General features: G+C 35.5%; 1 protein-coding gene and 1 long non-coding RNA gene across 2 annotated transcripts; both read right to left on the bottom strand.

Annotated features, from left to right (window-relative positions):
• Positions 1–723: 723 nt before the first annotated feature.
• Positions 724–5,040, bottom strand: LOC117273306 (uncharacterized). The gene is made up of 4 exons (XR_004503312.2): positions 4,785–5,040; positions 3,336–3,570; positions 2,753–2,814; positions 724–954 (listed from the first exon to the last, which is right to left on the bottom strand). It is a non-coding gene; the product is annotated as an uncharacterized lncRNA (long non-coding RNA).
• Positions 5,041–8,007: 2,967 nt separating this feature from the next.
• LOC104119786 (3-ketoacyl CoA thiolase 1, peroxisomal) lies at positions 8,008–13,642 on the bottom strand. The gene is made up of 14 exons (XM_033652446.2): positions 13,517–13,642; positions 11,865–11,941; positions 11,691–11,775; positions 11,168–11,294; positions 10,831–10,929; positions 10,676–10,743; positions 10,480–10,587; positions 10,319–10,396; positions 10,103–10,235; positions 9,928–10,024; positions 9,057–9,180; positions 8,866–8,974; positions 8,379–8,462; positions 8,008–8,294 (listed from the first exon to the last, which is right to left on the bottom strand). The coding sequence occupies exons 1-14, from the start codon at positions 13,613–13,615 to the stop codon at positions 8,185–8,187; spliced, it is 1,398 nt and encodes a 465-aa protein (XP_033508337.1). The 5' UTR covers positions 13,616–13,642; the 3' UTR covers positions 8,008–8,184.
• Positions 13,643–18,057: the final 4,415 nt, after the last annotated feature.

Here is an 18,057-nt window from a genome sequence, read left to right as displayed (position 1 = left end):
TCTATGCTCCTCCCCCAGCCCGAGAGAGGGTTGGTGCCACCAAAAATGCACCAGTCTGGGCCACACTCTCCATAAGGCCCACCAAGCGGACTAGAGCGTCCTGAAGCACTGGAGTGGCTATTAACCCCCCTCCCCCTCCCGGGACCTGAGTTGGTCCGACAAGTATGGTCTGAGCTGGAACCTCCTCATCAAGATCAATCTGAGGCTCTATTGCGGGTGTTGCTGCTCGAGCTCTAGGCTGAGCTCCGCCTCTGCCGCGGCCTCTGGCTCGACCTCAGCCTCTTCCCCTGGTACTAGCTACCACAGGGGGCTCCGGCTCCTGTTCGACTGCAGATGTTGTGCGTGTTCTCGCCATTTGCGAGAGAACAAGAATAGAATGGCTCATTCATCAATGATAGAATAAAATCGTACGATAGAGAAGGAAAGAAGTAAAACAATTCCTAAATATCCATAGCCTCTGGAAGATAAGTACAGACGTCTCTGTACCGATCCTCCAGACTCTACTAAGCTTGCTCATGACTCGTGAGACCTAGGCAACTTACGGCTATGATACCAACTTGTCACGACCCAGAATCCCAACCTCATGATCGTGATGGCGCCTAATATCCACTTGCTAGGCAAGCCTACGTGAGATGATTAAATAGCCAGTTTTAAACAGTTAAAAACACAATGATAACATACAACGAGAAATTTAAACACAATATAACACAGTGCTAATACAAGTCACGTAATAACATCTACTCCCAAAGATCTGGAATCACGAGTACACGAGCAACTAGAGCTCTACAAATAGAGTCTAAAATAAATACAATTGTTTCTAAGGAAATGAACAGTAACAGTGGGAAAAGGAAGGGGACATCAAGGTCTGTGGACGCCAGCAGATTTATCTCAAGTCTCCGTATGCAATGATTTGAACTGACATACCTTACGCACCGCTTGGACCAATACCAGTATCTACACAAGAAGTGCAGAAGTGTAGTATGAGTACAACTGACCCAATGTACTCTATAAGTGTCGAGCCTAACCTCGGCGAGGTAGTGACGAGGCTATGACAAGACACCTACGTAAATAAACTTGTACAAGTTTATATAAAGCAACAATAACAATAACAGAGAATGATAACGTACAAACTGGGAGGGGACATGCAAAAAGGGGACAAATATAATAGCTACGACAGGTATGAAATCACGAAATAGCCAAGTAAATCATCAACCAATGAAATCAGATAAACCAATGATATAAAAAATGGCACAGCATCACCCTTCGTGCTTTTACTCTCTTCCTCACCATGTAATAATGAATAATTGAGATAAATGGCATGGCATCACCCTTCGTGCTTTTACTCTCTTCCTCACCATATGATAATGAATAATTTAGGTAAATGGCATGGCATCACCCTTCGGCCTAGAAATCAATGGGTGTTGGTGAAAATGGAAGAAAATGAGCTAAAATCTATTAACCTATGAAGTGGGGATGAAATTCCTCTTCAAAATCTCCTCTAGGCCGAGCTTAAATGTAGAGATGGTGAAAAATGAAGAAAATCCTGACTTTGGGATATTTAATTGACTGGGCGTTAGGCCTTCTTCGCGTTCGCGAAGGGTCGGACACGATCGCGAAGTGCAGCAGCCAAAATGACCTTCGCGTTCGCGAGGGACCTCACGCGTTCATGATGGTCTGCCCTCCCCCCCCGACCACCATGTTCGCGATCCTGGGCTCGCGTTCGCGTAGAACAAGCCCCAGCCTTCCCCTAGAATCCCTTACTCATTGTGTTCGCGAGTGAAGAGTCGCGTTCACGAAGGGTGATCCCTCCAATGCTCCGCGTTTGCGAGCCCTTATGCACATTCGCGAAGAAGAAAACCTCCCCAGTCCCCAGTTTCGTGATCGCGAGAGTAGCTTCGCGATCGTGAAGAACAACGCACCAGATATTATAAACAGTGAAAAATCAGCAATCCTTCTAACTCCGAAATGGTCTGTAGACTATCCGAAACTCACCCAAGCCCCTCGGGCTCCAAACAAAATATGCACACAAGTGGAATAACATCATACGAACTCGCTCGCGCGATCAAAATATCAAAATAACACCTAGAACAATGAATTGGACACCTAAATATATGAAACATTTAAAGAAACTTAAGAACTTTCAAATTTACAACCGTACGTCTGAATCACGTCAAATTAACTCCGTTTTGCACCAAATTTTGCAAACAAGTCATAAATAGTGAAATGAACCTATTCTAAGTTTCGGAACCGAAATCCGAACCTGGTAGAAATAATGTCAACCTAAGGTCAAATTTAGGAATTCTTTAAACCTTCAAATTACTAGTTTTCAACAAATCACGTTAAATCAAGTTAGGGACTTCTGAATTCAATTCCGGTCATACGCCCAAGTCTCAAGTTACGATATGGATCCATCGGGATCGTCAAAATACTGATTTGGGTCCGTTTACCTAAAATATTAATCGCAGTCAACCCAAATTATTTTTAAGGTTAAGATTCACATTTTCTTTAATTTTTCACATAAATTTTTTCCGGAAAAAGACACAAGTTGTTTACGCAAATCAATAAATCCTAAACATAGCTATTCAAGGTCTCGAAACACAAAAATAAAGGTTAAAACTTAAAATGACTTATCGGGTCATCACAAGAAATCAAATTCCATCTAAAAGCGGTGCAATGTTATTCTCATTCAAATCCAAATAAAATAGTTCTTAACAATAATCTAAAAGTTCCAATTGGTTCGAGTTTCACTGACCTGCCATCACCATCGTAGATGTATCTTTCACTATTGTTAGGCTTTCGACATTTCAGACAATCCTGCATAGACACGGTGATATGAGTTGTTGCACCAGAATCTATCCATCATGTGTGTCTTGGTACCGAAATCAAATTAACCTCAGAAAAAATAAAATTAAGAGGTGACCTTTCTTTGTACGCCATGTGTGATAGTTGGTACAATCCTATTTCTTATGACTTGTAGCTTTACAAAAGAAATAATAATTTGTAGTTGGTTCCTGATATTGTTTCTTTTATGTTGTTGTATCCGCTGCTTCCTTATTCTTTCTCTTCTTGTCTTTCCTTTTGTCCTTAGGGACATCGGCTAAGTGAGTACTTTTTTTTTCCTACTTCAATCATTGATCTTTCTAAACACAGTGAAATGAACTCATTTAGATATCAAGTCTCTTTTTGATAATTATAGCTCATCTTGAACTGGCTAAACTATGGTGGAAGAGATATCAAAACCAAATGCACTAGCAAGTCCACAGAAAGTTCCAACTTAAGTGCTTTCAACTTAGAAGCAAGATAAAACATTTGTAGGATGTACTCCCTGATATTACCTTTGCCTTGATACTTCATTGAAATCAGACTTGTCAAGAGTGTACAAATCTCAGCCTTTTCACTCTTGGAGAATACTTTTCTCAAGTTTAGCCATAAATTTCTTAGTCATCGTAACATTGTCGAACATAGTGCCCCTTAATATTTATGGAATAACTTTCTTCATGATCATCCTACACATGCGATTTTGATCTTTTTCACCTTTCCATCTCGCTCTTTTCATTAGAGTACTCGTATCTGTAAGAGATAACGGAGAATCAACCATTAACACAAGGTCGAGATTCATGACTCCGAGAACTATGTTGGAGTTCTCTTGCCATGACTTAAAGTTAGTGCCATTTAATATAGGGATTAATTTGATGTTGGCGATAATATTTGCCAGAGTAATTTCAACTGAATTAGAGAAAAATAAATAACAAAATAAGCTCACATAATACTTAAAACCAAAATGTAAATTTGAATAAAGGTAAACATCATCTCAAGGTATTGGCACTCCATATTATTTTATATTTGGATAGAATAATAACTTGTAAGTGATATTTTGGTGTAGTAATCAAACACTGATAATAAAGAACATATTGAATTGTAAATCTTCCCTTGGGTCGATTTATTATTCGCACGTACAACTAAATAAGCATCACGTGTTTATTACCATAAAAATGCATATATAATTTTGTTAAACATTAATCTTCCTTTGAGCCGATCAATATTCACATAAGTTACACACACAAAACCTTTTATATTTTAAAACAAATAAATCTCCACAAGAGAGGTCACTGTGACATCTCAAAATATATATAAACATACTATTATCCAAATTTAAATTTCAAGCCAAAATAATTAATGATGAGCACAAAACTTATTCTAAAGGTTCTACGAGTGTATTCAAAATTACAGCAAAAGAATATTATGTAAATAACTCTTAAATTAACTGTTCTTGCAGCAATTGAGGAGGACAAAACCTCCGTTTAACCTTTATTGCCGTGAGCGGCGTCCAAATTCCAGAAACAAAACAACCATTTGCTCTCAACCCTTTATTAATATAGTATCTCTCAAAAAGAATTTAAAACAACCAAATATATAAAGGAGGGCAAACTCCTTTCTCTGTAATGCCACAAGCAGTAGGGGCGTATATAAGTAATTCAATGTTTTTTATTTGCTGAGAAAAAAAAAATTAAACTTTTGAAGTCAAAAGATTGGGAACCAAAACAACAACACTACCTACGATGCAATTTTCGCTACACGAAATATCCCAAACTTGCTTTTACATAAGATATAAATCTATAATCACTCTCCTTTTACGAACAGAAAACGATTTTACTCAAATTCATGTTCCATTCGCTTTACGAAATTTAATATTGCACTAAATCAAACCAAAATTAATTCATCACCAAAGAACTTAGAAAAGAACTTCAATGGAGTATTTTGATAGCCCATAAAAGGAGTCTAACCTTCAAAACTTAACCAATTTGCACGCCGTTATTGCGGCAGAGAACTGGATCCTCTCTTCTTCTTTTTATGTGCGTTTTTAATTGAAGGATTTTTTTTTACTTAGAATATATCCTTAAAGTGGCATACCAACCGAAATCTTATTGCCGCAACGACGGCGTAAACCAGCCACTTTTTCTTTTCGTTATAAAACAATACTTTAAACAACTATCCCAATAAAATAACATGATATAGGTTATTTGTTAGGATCGGGAATTCGGGTAATGCGGAATTTAGCCAAACAAAGTTATAATGACAATACAAAGACAGTGTAAGTTGATAATAACGACAATTAAAGCATATAAAATAGGCCCAAAATTTAACGTGGTTCGGTCAAGGTGACCTACGTTCCAAGCGAAGAGGAACAATTTCACTATAACAACCGGCACACAAAAGAGTGCACAAAATTAGAGATGAAACTCTAATTATACCAAAATATATCCCAAGAGAATAATCTCACTACAATCACTCACAAAGAAGAGGTTCACCAAAGTGTTTCCCAACACTAACTCTATGGAATATAATAAAACTCTCTATTACAAGAATACTCAAAATGAGTTTCTAATCAAAATATGGGCTGATTCAAATGAAGTAAGATGACCTATATTTATAGGGCAAAGTTTTTGGTCCCCAAGTAAAGAAAAAAGAATAAAAGTAAATACTTTTATTCTTTGGCTCCAAGCTAGAATTCTTTGGCTCCAAGTTTGAATACTTTGGCTATAAGTTTGCTATGGACATATTTAGGCCATATTTTACAAATCTCCGCTTTGGCCTAAATTGGATGATATAATTATTTTACTCCACCTCCAAAAAAGTCTCAATGGGCTTATGTCAAAATTTAATGCCATCAAAATCAGACAAGTTGTCTGATATCGAAACTGTAGTAGTGCATATAATAGTAAATCCCAATAAAGTATACAATGAACCAGATCTGTGTGCTTTCATGATCACAAGGGCACCTTCAAAAAAATTCAGAACTTCATCTTCACCAGTGAATTTGCACCCAAGAGATTCTAAAGTGCCCAAAGAGATTTTTCTTCAACTCAGGAACATATGTAACATCGGTGAGAGTTCTCACCACACCATCGTGCATTTTGATTTGAATTGTACCTTTATCAATAACATTACAAGTAGCATTGTTACCCAATTGGATAACTCCACCTTCAACCGAATCATATATAGAAAACAAGTCCCCGTTGGGACACATATGATACGAACTACCGGAATCTATAATCCAGTCATTGTCAGATTTGAAACTAGTTTCAGTTGCTAAAAATATAGTTCCCTCAATCTCATCAGTTGCTAAACTAGCTTCGGCGGTGTCAGTATCTTTGTGCTCATTTTTTCTTTCCTTATTCTTTTCTTTATTTTTTAACTTATAGCATTCGGAGATAATGTGACATTTCTTATGACAATAGCGATACTCTAAATTATAGTATCTGAAAGTTGAATCGGATTTACCCCTAACGAACAAGCCAACTTCCGCTTGAGTTCCACTAGCTTCCCCAGTAATATCACTATATATCTGTTCTTTTGATTTTAAGATAGAATTAATATCCCTATAAGAGATATTATCTTTTACATAAAGTATAGTATCTCTTATATGATTAAAAGATGGGGGTAGAGAACAAAGCAGTAATATGGCTTGATCATCATCTTTAATTCCTGCGTCTATATTACTCAGATCCATATGAATGGAATGAAAGGTGTCAAGATGAGAGAGAATAGAGGTACCTTCACCCATACGAATTGTATAAAGCTTCTGCTTCAGGTAAAGTCTATTTTTCACTGTTCTCTTCATATACAAGGTTTTCAATTTTTCCTACATGCCTTTGGTTGTGGTTTCTACAGAAATTTCACGTAAAAACTCATTTGAGAGATTTAAGATGATACCTGATTTTGCCTTTTTGTCTATGATAGCAAACTCCTCGTCCGTCATTTTATCCGGATTTTTTCCCTTTCCTTGCAATGCCAAGTCTAAGCCATCCTGAATTAGGATAGCTTCCATCTTTAATTGTCACATCCCGAAGTTTGCACTTCGCTCAAATTTCTTAACATAAGTCTTTGTTAGAGTCATATTGGCTACTTAAACTAATCCGGTTAGATCCAGCTCTGATACTAATTTGCTAGGATCGGGAATCCGGGTAGTGCGAAATTTTACCAAACAAAGTTAATGACAATACAAAGACAATGCAAGTTGATAATAACGATAATTAAAGCATATAAAATAGGCACAAAATTTAACGTGGTTCGGTCAAGGTAATCTAAGTCCACAAACGGAGAGGAACAATTTCACTATAACAACCGCCACACAAAAGAGAGTACAAAATTAGAGATGAAACTCTAATTATACCAAAATATATCTCAAGAGAATAACCTCGCTACAATCACTCACAAAGAAGAGGTTCACTCAAAGTGTTTCCCAACACTAACTCTATAGAACATAATAAAACTCTCTATTACAAGAATACTCAAAATGAGTTTCTAATCAAAATATGGGATGATTCAAATGAAGTAAGATGACCTATATTTACAGGGCAAAGTTTTCGGTCCCCAAATAAAGAAAAAAGAATAAAAGTTCTTGGAAGCTAGAATTCTTTGGCTCCAAGTTTGAATACTTTGGCTTCAAGTTTGCTAAGGACAAATTTAGGCCATATCTTACATTATTGATACCAATTATTAGAACCAAGATACTTTAAAGATCAACATCATCTTATTCCTAGATCTATCATGTCAAATCATCGAGAACAAAAACTAGATGCAAAAGCATACATAAATCCATGAGAACAATCGAAAAACCTTTAGACTTGTGGTTATCTGTCTTCCAAACCAAGACATGGATATCAGAAAAGAAAACCCTACATCTGATTTGCGGATCATTACAAGTTTATGTATTTCTAATTTAGCCCATCATTAAATTAGAAATTATATCTACACATAAGACCTCATACTTTAGGAAGACGTCATATAAACACATTTGACTTTAAAGCCTTAATAGATGACTTTTAATTTTGATCAATCTTTTAACAATAGCGACCAATATATAATTATTGTTAATGCAAAATATATGCGTAAATTCATAAATTCTTAGAGATGAAACTTGATTCCTACTACTTTGTGCATGACGCAAAAGGGAGATACATGAGGTGTTTGTTGCGAGTTGAACTCCAAACTGGTTCATACGACTTCGAAAACTACCATGTGTTCATTTCCTCTCGTTTTATTATCTCATGAATCCAATAAATGATACATTTTGATCTCAATTTGAAAAATCCAGCTGTTTTTGCTCTTTACGTAGTACATTACTGCATCACATTCTCTTATCTCAAAAACAAAACCAAACTTTGGATATTATTCGCGTGCTCATTTGGCATCCTTGGACAAGAAATTGTTGTTATTGTTGACCCGAGCATTGCATAAGTCGTCTACAGCATCCCCTCTTTCAAACACTGCAGCAGCCCCCATCCCAGAACCTGCAACATAATGATAACCATACAAATATAAGATTGTACGGATCTAAACATCATACTTATAATTTTTCAGAAAAAGTGCCACACCTATGCACATGGAAATCACACCAAAGCGGCAGTCTTTGCCACGACGCTTCATCTCATGAAGCAGAGTTGCCACGCAACGTGCACCTGAAAAAGGAAGGACGGACGTCTGTAATAAAAGCTGTGTCCTCTCTTTCAGAAGACAATTCAAGAAATGTCACTTCTACAAATTATTAATGTTTTCACATGACTTACTTGTTTGCTTAGGAACACATATTGAATGACAGTAGGTGATGACATTCAATCGGACGTTTCATCAGAAAAATGGGCCAGGAAAGAATATAAAAGTTTTCAGGCGTTATTGTTAGCTTCCACAATTTCAATATTTTCCTTAAAAATATACTAAGCAACCTATGAAATAGAAGTCTAATGTGTCAACATCCAAGATTCAAATACTAAATCTAAAATTTGATAGAGTACCTATATATCACAATGGCAGAAATGAAGTTAAATACCATATAACTGTAAAATGATATTATCAAATAATTACCTGTAGCACCCAGAGGATGCCCAAGAGCCATTGCCCCTCCATTCACATTAACCTTTTCAGAGTCAAGATTGAGTTTCTTGCGGCAATACACAAACTGGGATGCAAATGCCTGTCAAGGCAACATATAATTGCTGAGACAAAATGTCTTACAGTTTGATCATGAAGCAGTTCCCATTGGTTCGACATATTACCTCGTTTATTTCAAACAGGTCAATATTGTCAAGCTCAAGACCAGCAGACTTAACAGCAGCTGGTATCGCAACGGCTGGGCCAATTCCCATTACAGCAGGATCCACGCCAACAGCAGCAAAGCTCCTGCATTTTGAAGAAAATTACAATCTGTACTTACAAACCACGCATTGGAAATGTTGTATGTTAAAGACAACTTAGACTGTTTGGTTATTTGACATAATCCTAGTGAATAACTCCTGCAGTACATGGGCGAATTTTAAAAAAGGTAACTTTGTTTATCAAGAGAAATTCTAAATCCAAAATCCAAGCTTCACTTGCATACTTTCCATGTGTTGCTAAATCCAAGGCAACTTTCAGTCTGCAATTCTGTCATTTATTGCTATTTACCAAATAATCTAGTTTCCAGGAAGTACGTTCGTCACTTTACATTTCACTTAAACATTGTCTCTAATTCAAGAATAACTGTATTTTCGTGCCTTTCAAGAAACATAAGAAACTACATGATAAAAGTACAAAGATCCACTTGGACTCTATGCAGTTCTCTGCCTTAGCAACTGCAACTGCAACTGATGAGTACTAAAGTGAACATCATTATAAAATACTCATAAAATTTGGCGTTTCCGTTTTTGAAAGAGTAAATCTGGAAAAGTGAAGAACCAAGAGAGTTTTAGAAATGACAGAAGCGACATTGAATAGGCAAGACACAAGAGACACTTTACACAGGCTAAGAAAGATTCATGGGAACCAAAATTAAGAGCTGAACTCATAACCTCGCTTGTTATACTCTCGAGTCAAAATAACCTTTTCTGAGGAATATACTCTAAGCTTTCATGTAAAAACTCCCATTCATAGAAAAAGGATATCACTGACCTGAATACGCCAAGAATTGGAAGTCCCTTCTGCATAGCTACACTTCTCTTCATAAGAAGCACTGCAGCCGCACCATCACTGACCTGGCTAGCAGTCCCTAAAAAGTTCATGAAAACAGCATTAGATTCAACCTTTTTAAGTAGAACAAACAGTTTATGATAGTATAAACTAGTACCTGCAGTTGTGGTTCCGTCGCTTTTGAATGCAGGTTTCAGCTTTGCCAGGTTTATCAAATTTGTGTTTGGCCGAATGCCATCATCTACAGAAATCACAACGGGCTTCTCCCTTCGAGTTTGTGGGTCCACGATCTTTCATCGTAAACATTAGTCATAAAAGTCAGAAGTCTATTAGATCACACAGAACAAAAGGTCGTTCTTAGCAGCATGTCTACCTTTGTCAATACTGGGATAATCTCATCTTTGAACTTTCCAGATGCAGTTGCTGCAGCAGCTCGCTGGTGAGAAATAACCTATAGCAGCAAAATGATGGGATCAGAACTCTAGCTGCACTTCCTATAGCAATAGACATTTTAATAGAGCCCAAAAATCTTACAGCAGCCTGGTCTTGTTCTAGCCGTGTCACTCCAAATCGTTGTGCAACATTCTCAGAAGTAATGCCCATAGGAAGAAGGCAGTCACGGGCTTGTGCAAAAGCATCTACCTGTTAAAATATAAGTCCAGATTAAAACACTAAACTATGAAAAGAGGTTTCAGGTACAATGATGCACAAAATCTGAGTTTGAGCATACTTTCGGATTAACTTGTTGAACTCTTCCAATATTGTCAACTGTCATTAACTCTAGTCCAGCACCAATGCCTGCACGCACAAAATTGTTAGAGCTCAGAAGGAAAGCACAAATGTAGCAAGTAGTGTTTCTCTATGTATGTTGATGAACTTGTATACCTATGTCATAGAATCCTGCTTTTATTGATGCAGCTACATCAGCAACAGCCTGGAGGCCAGAAGAACATTGCCTGTTCACAGTTCTGATTGGCACAGTTTCTGCGAAAAACGATCAAGTTAGATGCTATATATTTTGAAAAGGTTAGAGCACGTCAGACTTTGTATCAAAAGGGATCTATTCATTTCGATTAACCCATATTTAATTTAAACCAAATGCGCCAGTCTTAGTTATGAGTATTATGACAACAAAAAACACCATATGTTGCTTGGTATTCTTCCTTATAGATAATCTTGTAAAACTTCATACAAAAGAGAAGGAAGGGAAGAAAATAAATACCTGGGAAACCTGCATAAAATGCAGCCATCCGGCACTCCATTGCTCTTAGAGAGCCTGGTGCCAGAACCGTACCAACAACAATATCTCCCACCTCATTCGGACTCAGGTTGGTTTTCTCTACTACTGCCTGCAGTACAATATTTGCACTCATAAAAAACCTCAATGGAGAAAATAAAAATCTGAGGACAAAGAATGTGTGACCTCCACAAAAATTACATTTTTCTTTTTCTTTTCTTCTTTCAAGTAATATTGGTGTCGGGACCAGCTTTCATGTATCTCGACTATTCCACCTAGTATCTATTAGCTCCCACTAGTATAGATATCAGGTAAACTCTGTCCACCATAGGAGACTTAGGTAGATGGGGAGAAATCCCCTACCTAAGTATTGTTTTTATAATTACATTGTCTCTTCTTCTTTGTTCCCTTCATTTTATTGATTGATTAGGATATAAATGCCCAATTCCAGCATAGGTTAATCAAACATTCAAGAGTGTGGAAGCTGATATATAGACAAACAATATACCTTCAGAACTGGAGCAAGTAAATCATCTGCTAGGGTGTCTTTAAAACCTCCACGTTTCGCTTTACAAATAGCAGTACGGTAAGCTCTGCAAAACATCAAATTACCAACCATTTTAATAGAGGAAGTCAAACAGTTTAAGAAATCTTGATGATCTAATTAAGTGAGACAACTTACGCAACAATGACAACATCATCATCAAAAGCAGCCGTCCTTCGATATGCAGCACTGTCACCAGCTAAACAAATTGATGGCTGTCCAAAAGGAAAAGAAAAAAACAAAGATTGACCACATTGAAGAGAAACAAAAACAATAAGAATAATCATCAACACATTTTAGTTGCCTCACTGTGAAGCTAAAGTCTCTCAATTTCTTTTTGATAACCGTGGTGTCCGGGCCAGCTTGCCCGTAAAGTCTCTGTCAACATAGGCTCTTTGAGCTATTTTGGCAACTACACAAATTTTAACTCTAAGGTTTTCACAATTTTGAAGATCACGTCGTATTGAAGACATAATTAAATAAATAACAGTGTGTTGTCTCTAACAGTTTAATCTTTTAGATGAGATAGTAACACGCCTCAACAAGGTATCAACATAGCCAAGAGGGTTCAAATCTCACTACTCAAAAAGCAAAAAATATATTCAAGTATTTGGCTATTAAAAAAAATTAAGTTGTGTTCCTTCATATGTGCCTCCAATGGATACTGCAACAACAATCATATGGTATAGTAGACTCCCAGGAAAAGTACTATAGTCATTAAAATGCTTACAAAGTAATTTTTCCTTTTTTTCTTTTTCTTTCCATATGCTTTCTTTTTTTGGTTTGGAGGGATCAGCTACTATCTAGAAAAGAATTTCATCAAACAAAAAACCCGTAATAAGTTAGCTCTTTTACATTATATTTTTGGTTTCCTACCCGGTGTCCGGTACCCACATTGGGGCTCAACTAAATCTGGAGTTGCACCGAAAAGTTCTACACATTGGGGGTAAATTCCTTCCTAACAAAGGCGATTCCATACCCAGGGCTCAGAGGCGGCTTACACCCCAAGCCACTAAAGCGGTCGCTTTAGGCCTCACAAAATTAGAGGCCCCAAAAGCTACTCTTCTTATATCTCCTCATTCCAACTTGAACAAATTTAATGTACAACTCTAAATTTGTAAGATATTTTCTTTCAAGGTCTTTGTAGGTACTCTTCAAGAATAAAGTTGATTTGTTTATCATCTTTGTAAATACAATTCCCACGTGATTGTTACTTTGGGAGGCAATGATATATAGTGAGTTATGTTGACGGTCAAGTGGAAAAAAAAAATTAAACTTAGAAAAATATTATCAAAAGTTAGTAATGTTTCAACAAAGATTAAATGGGTTGGTTACATCATCAAGATTAAATTGCGTCTCAAAAAGTAAAAAATATAAACTTTAAACAAAAATATCTAAAGCTATTAAATAAGGTTAAGGCCTCTTATTACGGTTTGTCTTTAGGCCATCAACACCATTGAGTCGGACTCGAACCCGAGACTAAAATGAAGTAGCACTTAACACTGCACAACAACCCTTGTTGGTAGCTCTTCTGCATCTTACCATGAACAAAACCACCAAAAAAGACAATTCATATTTTCAAAGTTCTTTATTCTTTATTTTTCCCATTTGTTGAAAGAAAAAACAAGAATTATAGAAATTTACGACAAGAACTACTAAGTCTCAATCTCAGTCAAGTTGAGATTAACTATATGAATCTTCACCATCCGTGTCACTCTATTTAAATCCATTTCAGTCCAATAACAATTATTTAGGAATTATAGAAATGAGAAAGAAAAAAAAAAACTTACAGTGAGAGAAGAAGACTGATCATGAGTGTGATGAGAAGAAGAACGAATGGGCTGAAGGTGCTCCAATAGAACTCTCTGCCTTTCAATAGCTTTTTCCATTCTTCTTTCTTCTTCTTCTTCTTCTTCTTCTTCCTTCACACAGAAATGGAAAAGGGGTGTTATAGCTAGTGGATTACTCCATCATATATAGTATATAGTAGTACTACTACAAATTATTAGTTAAAGAGGACCAAGAAATAGACCTGCACGAAATTTAGTGGAATATGTGGGGTAATTGGTGGTAGTATAATGCACATGTGAACAGAAAGTTCAAAGAAAAGAATAGCTGCTTTCACATACTTCTTTCAACGTTTTCCAGATGTATTCAATAACAAGAAATGCCACGGAAAGTTCAAAGAAAAACATTTTTTAAAATTTATTTGGCTATAAAATTTAAGGAAAAAATAAATAATTTTAAAATTTGTAACTTTAAACATGTTAAGTATATAATTTTTGTGTAATTATAAATATTTAAAATTTATGGTCTTAAACATAATATAATATTTATGTCAATATAAAAGTTTCTTATTAAAAACTATAAAATGTGTTAATTTTTCAAACTGATTAATTAAAAAATAGTGTCAAACAAAATAGAGACGAGAAAATTGCCAAAATACTTATTAGAGTAGTAAGTAAATTGCCAAAACAAAACATTATAATTTCCCACTTGACCATATTGTTACAGACCATATTACACACAGTTGATGCTCGAGTAAACAATTTATTTACTATTTCTTCCTTTCCTGTTAGTCATTAATTAGTTCTTGACTGTATTTATTTTTAGTTGGTTGTTAAGTTTTTGCTCCACCTGGTTGTTAAGTTTTTCCTACTAGATTCTTTTTAGCGTTGACTCCAGTCTATGTACACATTAATTGGATGCCAACAATTGCAGGAACTCCGAAGAAGTATGTAAATGGATTCCTGCAATATTTTTCTTTTAAGTTATATATACTAATGGTGTAAATTTTTTTCTTTTCTCTATTGGGGGTATTTATTTTTAAGATTAAATATTTGAATCTGAATACACATTTAAATACTAAGATTTATATTTACATTTGAACAATGAATTATTAAAATTATTTTGTTTTTTTCAATAGATAAATGTTTATAATTTGATTCTTATTAAAAGTTAATAAATATAAAATCTAAAATAAAATATTAATTTAAAGATTATATCGATCAATATTAGCAGTGATTGATTGACGATATAGGAGTTGTATGTGTTAGTTGTGATGATGGATATGCTGGTGGTGGTTGACTAGGGTATTAGTGATCAGAGGCGTATCCATGATTTTAAGAGGATGTATGCATATTATAACGAGGTGGATTCGGATTTAATATTTGACGAGTTCAATCGTTAGGTTCTTTTCATGAATTACTCTTTTAAAATTATGGATTTAATTTTTTTTTCATTTTTTCATTTTTTGTAACTTTTCACATATGTATCTATACTATGTGAAAAATATTGAGATTAACTAAATCCATTGATTATACACTACATTCTTCGCTATTGCTAAATTTAATATGCCGATGTGCCCTTTTTAAAAACATAAAATTTAATGATATGACATAAGAAGATGAGGATTTGAATATTTAGACTTAGAGAATTTTGAATGAATAAACCAAAAACAAAGAAAGAAACAAAAAGAAAAAAAAATACTTAATTAAAATGTAAAAGGAGGAACACAAGATATGTTCATCCCCACGGGTGGACCGAATTCTAGAAAAAGAAAGAAAGAAAAAAACAAGGCAGACATGAGATTTAAACCTCTGAACTCAACTTTATAAAAAAGAAAGAAAGGAAAAAACAACAAGATAAATAATATGATTTGAAGTTCTAACTTCAATTGTAAAGGTGCACCCAATATTATTGTATCATAGGACTCTTTGAGATTGGGTGAACACATATATATTTAAATAACTTTGAATAAATATAGCATAATTATGCGTCAACCAGGAAGGGGCATGGATTCAAGTGAACACATATCCATACCTATAGATACGCCTATGTTAGTGATGGTGGTGGTTAACCATAGGGGTAGCTATTATGGTGGGGGTGATTGGCAGTGATGGTTGATAATAGTGATAGTCGTGATGTTGTAAATATTAGCGGCGATGGTGGTAGTTGGTAGTAGTGGGTGTGATGGTGGTAGTGATTGACAATAGTAATAGTTGTGGTGATGCAGGTGGTTGGTAGCGACGATAACACAAGTTGTCATGGTGAAGGTGGTAGATAGTAGTGGTTGTCGTGGCAGTTGCTGGTCGTTGCCGGTAATAATGATGGTGTTGGTGGCTATCAATTATAATTGTATAGTAGTGGTGGCTAGCAGTGGGTGTGATGGTGGTGGTGATTGACAATAGTAATAGTTGTGGTGATGCGGGTGGTTGGCAGCGACGATAGCACTAGTTGTCATGGTGAAGGTGGTAGATAGTAGTGGTTGTCGTGGCAGTTGCTGGTCGTTGCCGGTAATAATGATGGTGTTGGTGGCTATCAATTATAATTGTATAGTAGTGGTGGCTAGCAGTGGGTGTGATGGTGGTGGTGATTGACAATAGTAATAGTTATGGTGATGCGGGTGGTTGGCAGCGACGATAGCACTAGTTGTCATGGTGAAGGTGGTAGATAGTAGTGGTTGTCGTGGCAGTTGCTGGTCGTAGTCGATAATAATGATGGTGTTGGTGGCTAACAATTATAATTGTATAGTAGTGGTGGCTATTAGTGGGTGTGATGGTGGTGGTGATTGACAATAGTAATAGTTGTAGTGATGCAGGTGGTTGGCAGCGACGATAGCACTAGTTGTCATGGTGAAGGTGGTAGATAGTAGTGATTGTCGTGGCAGTTGCTGTTCGTTGTCGGTAATAATGATGGTGTTGGTAGCTAACAATTATAATTGTATAGTAGTGGTGGCTAGTAGTGGGTGTGATGGTGGTGGTGATTGACAATAGTAATAGTTGTGGTGATGCGGGTGGTTGGCAGCGACGATAGTACTAGTTGTCATGGTGAAGGTGGTAGATAGTAGTGATTGTCGTAGCAGTTGCTGGTCGTTGCCGGTAATAATGATGGTGTTGGTGGCTAACAATTATAACTATATAGTAGTGGTGGCTATTAGCGGGTGTGATGGTGGTTGTGATTGACAATAGTAATAGTTGTGGTGATGCTGGTGGTTGGCAGCGACGATAGCACTAGTTGTCATGGTGAAGGTGATAAATAATAGTGGTTGTCGCGGCAGTTGCTGGTCGTTGTAATAAAGATGGTGTTGGTGGCCAACAATTATAATCGTATAGTAGTGGTTTGTGGTGGTTTGAATCATCCTCTCAAAAAGTATGTAACTATATAGCCTCTTAATAATATTAGATTACATTCAAATTTATTAATTGGTTTAATCATTTAAGAAAATGCACTTAATAGTCTAAGGTAGGAATCATTCGGATCCATACCTTACAAACAAATGGGACTATGTAATTTAACATTTGATAACAGATTATTTACCATTTTTACCAAGTTATCCGTTCAAGCTTATACTATAATAGAAATCCTTATCTAATTACTTTATAAGCAATTATTTATAAAAAAAATTGCAGCGTCAATGTACAGAATTTATATTCTTTTTTTCTCTGTCGTTTTAATTTACCTCTATATGATCCGTACGATAGAAAGACGAATCATATTGTTTTGCACTGTATTTTATAATTAGTTGATATCCAATTCCACTCTTTTCCATAAAAAAATTCACTATTATTTCATGAAGAAAATATCAATACAATAAACTGGCAATGTGTAAGACTATGTGTCCTCTCATTACATATAAAACTTTTAGTTTTCAATTTTTCTTCTCTTAAATCGATGTAAACTGATCCATTAAAAAAATACATATATAAATGCAATTGAAAGGCGGCAGAAATATTCGGGATCCCCTTAGACTTGACAATTTTTATTTCGTTCTCCCTTAAAATTTATGTGATCTTTAATACCCTTTGAACTTGAAAATTTGATAGTCTTGACCCTCCTAGATCCTGACGTGGCAAGAGCGCGAATACACACTCTTTTAGGCACTTGGAAGAGAAGGAAAATAGAAAAATTAGCTTCCAAATGGGGTATATTTTCAAATATTAATTATCACATAATCAAATATTGTATATTCTTTTTTCCAATTGTATTTTTTTTTAAAAACACAATGAATATATGTTTCAACAATGTATTTCTTATCTTTTTTTCCGGTCCAAATCACAAAAGTTAGTTGAAACTCCATTTATCTAGCCAATTAAAAAGAATATGTAGCCAAAGTAATGAAGTTCAAATAGTATTTTCTATAAAAAGAAAAAAGTATTGTGTATTTTTATTTTTATTTTCATGCAATGACTATTTATTTAAACCATGCATTTTTTTTGAGTCAAATTTGCAAATATTTGGTCGGAATTTTAATATTCTTAACTAAAAAGATTATTTAGCCAATATATGGAGTTCCAACAATATTTTTTTTTATTTTTTAGATGCAATGATA

The sequence above is a fragment of the Nicotiana tomentosiformis genome, chromosome 1 (assembly GCF_000390325.3).
Source record: "Nicotiana tomentosiformis chromosome 1, ASM39032v3, whole genome shotgun sequence".
NCBI classification, from domain to species: domain Eukaryota; kingdom Viridiplantae; phylum Streptophyta; class Magnoliopsida; order Solanales; family Solanaceae; genus Nicotiana; species Nicotiana tomentosiformis.
Note: the sequence above shows the minus strand (reverse complement) of the source record. Positions and strands in the feature narration are given on the sequence as shown.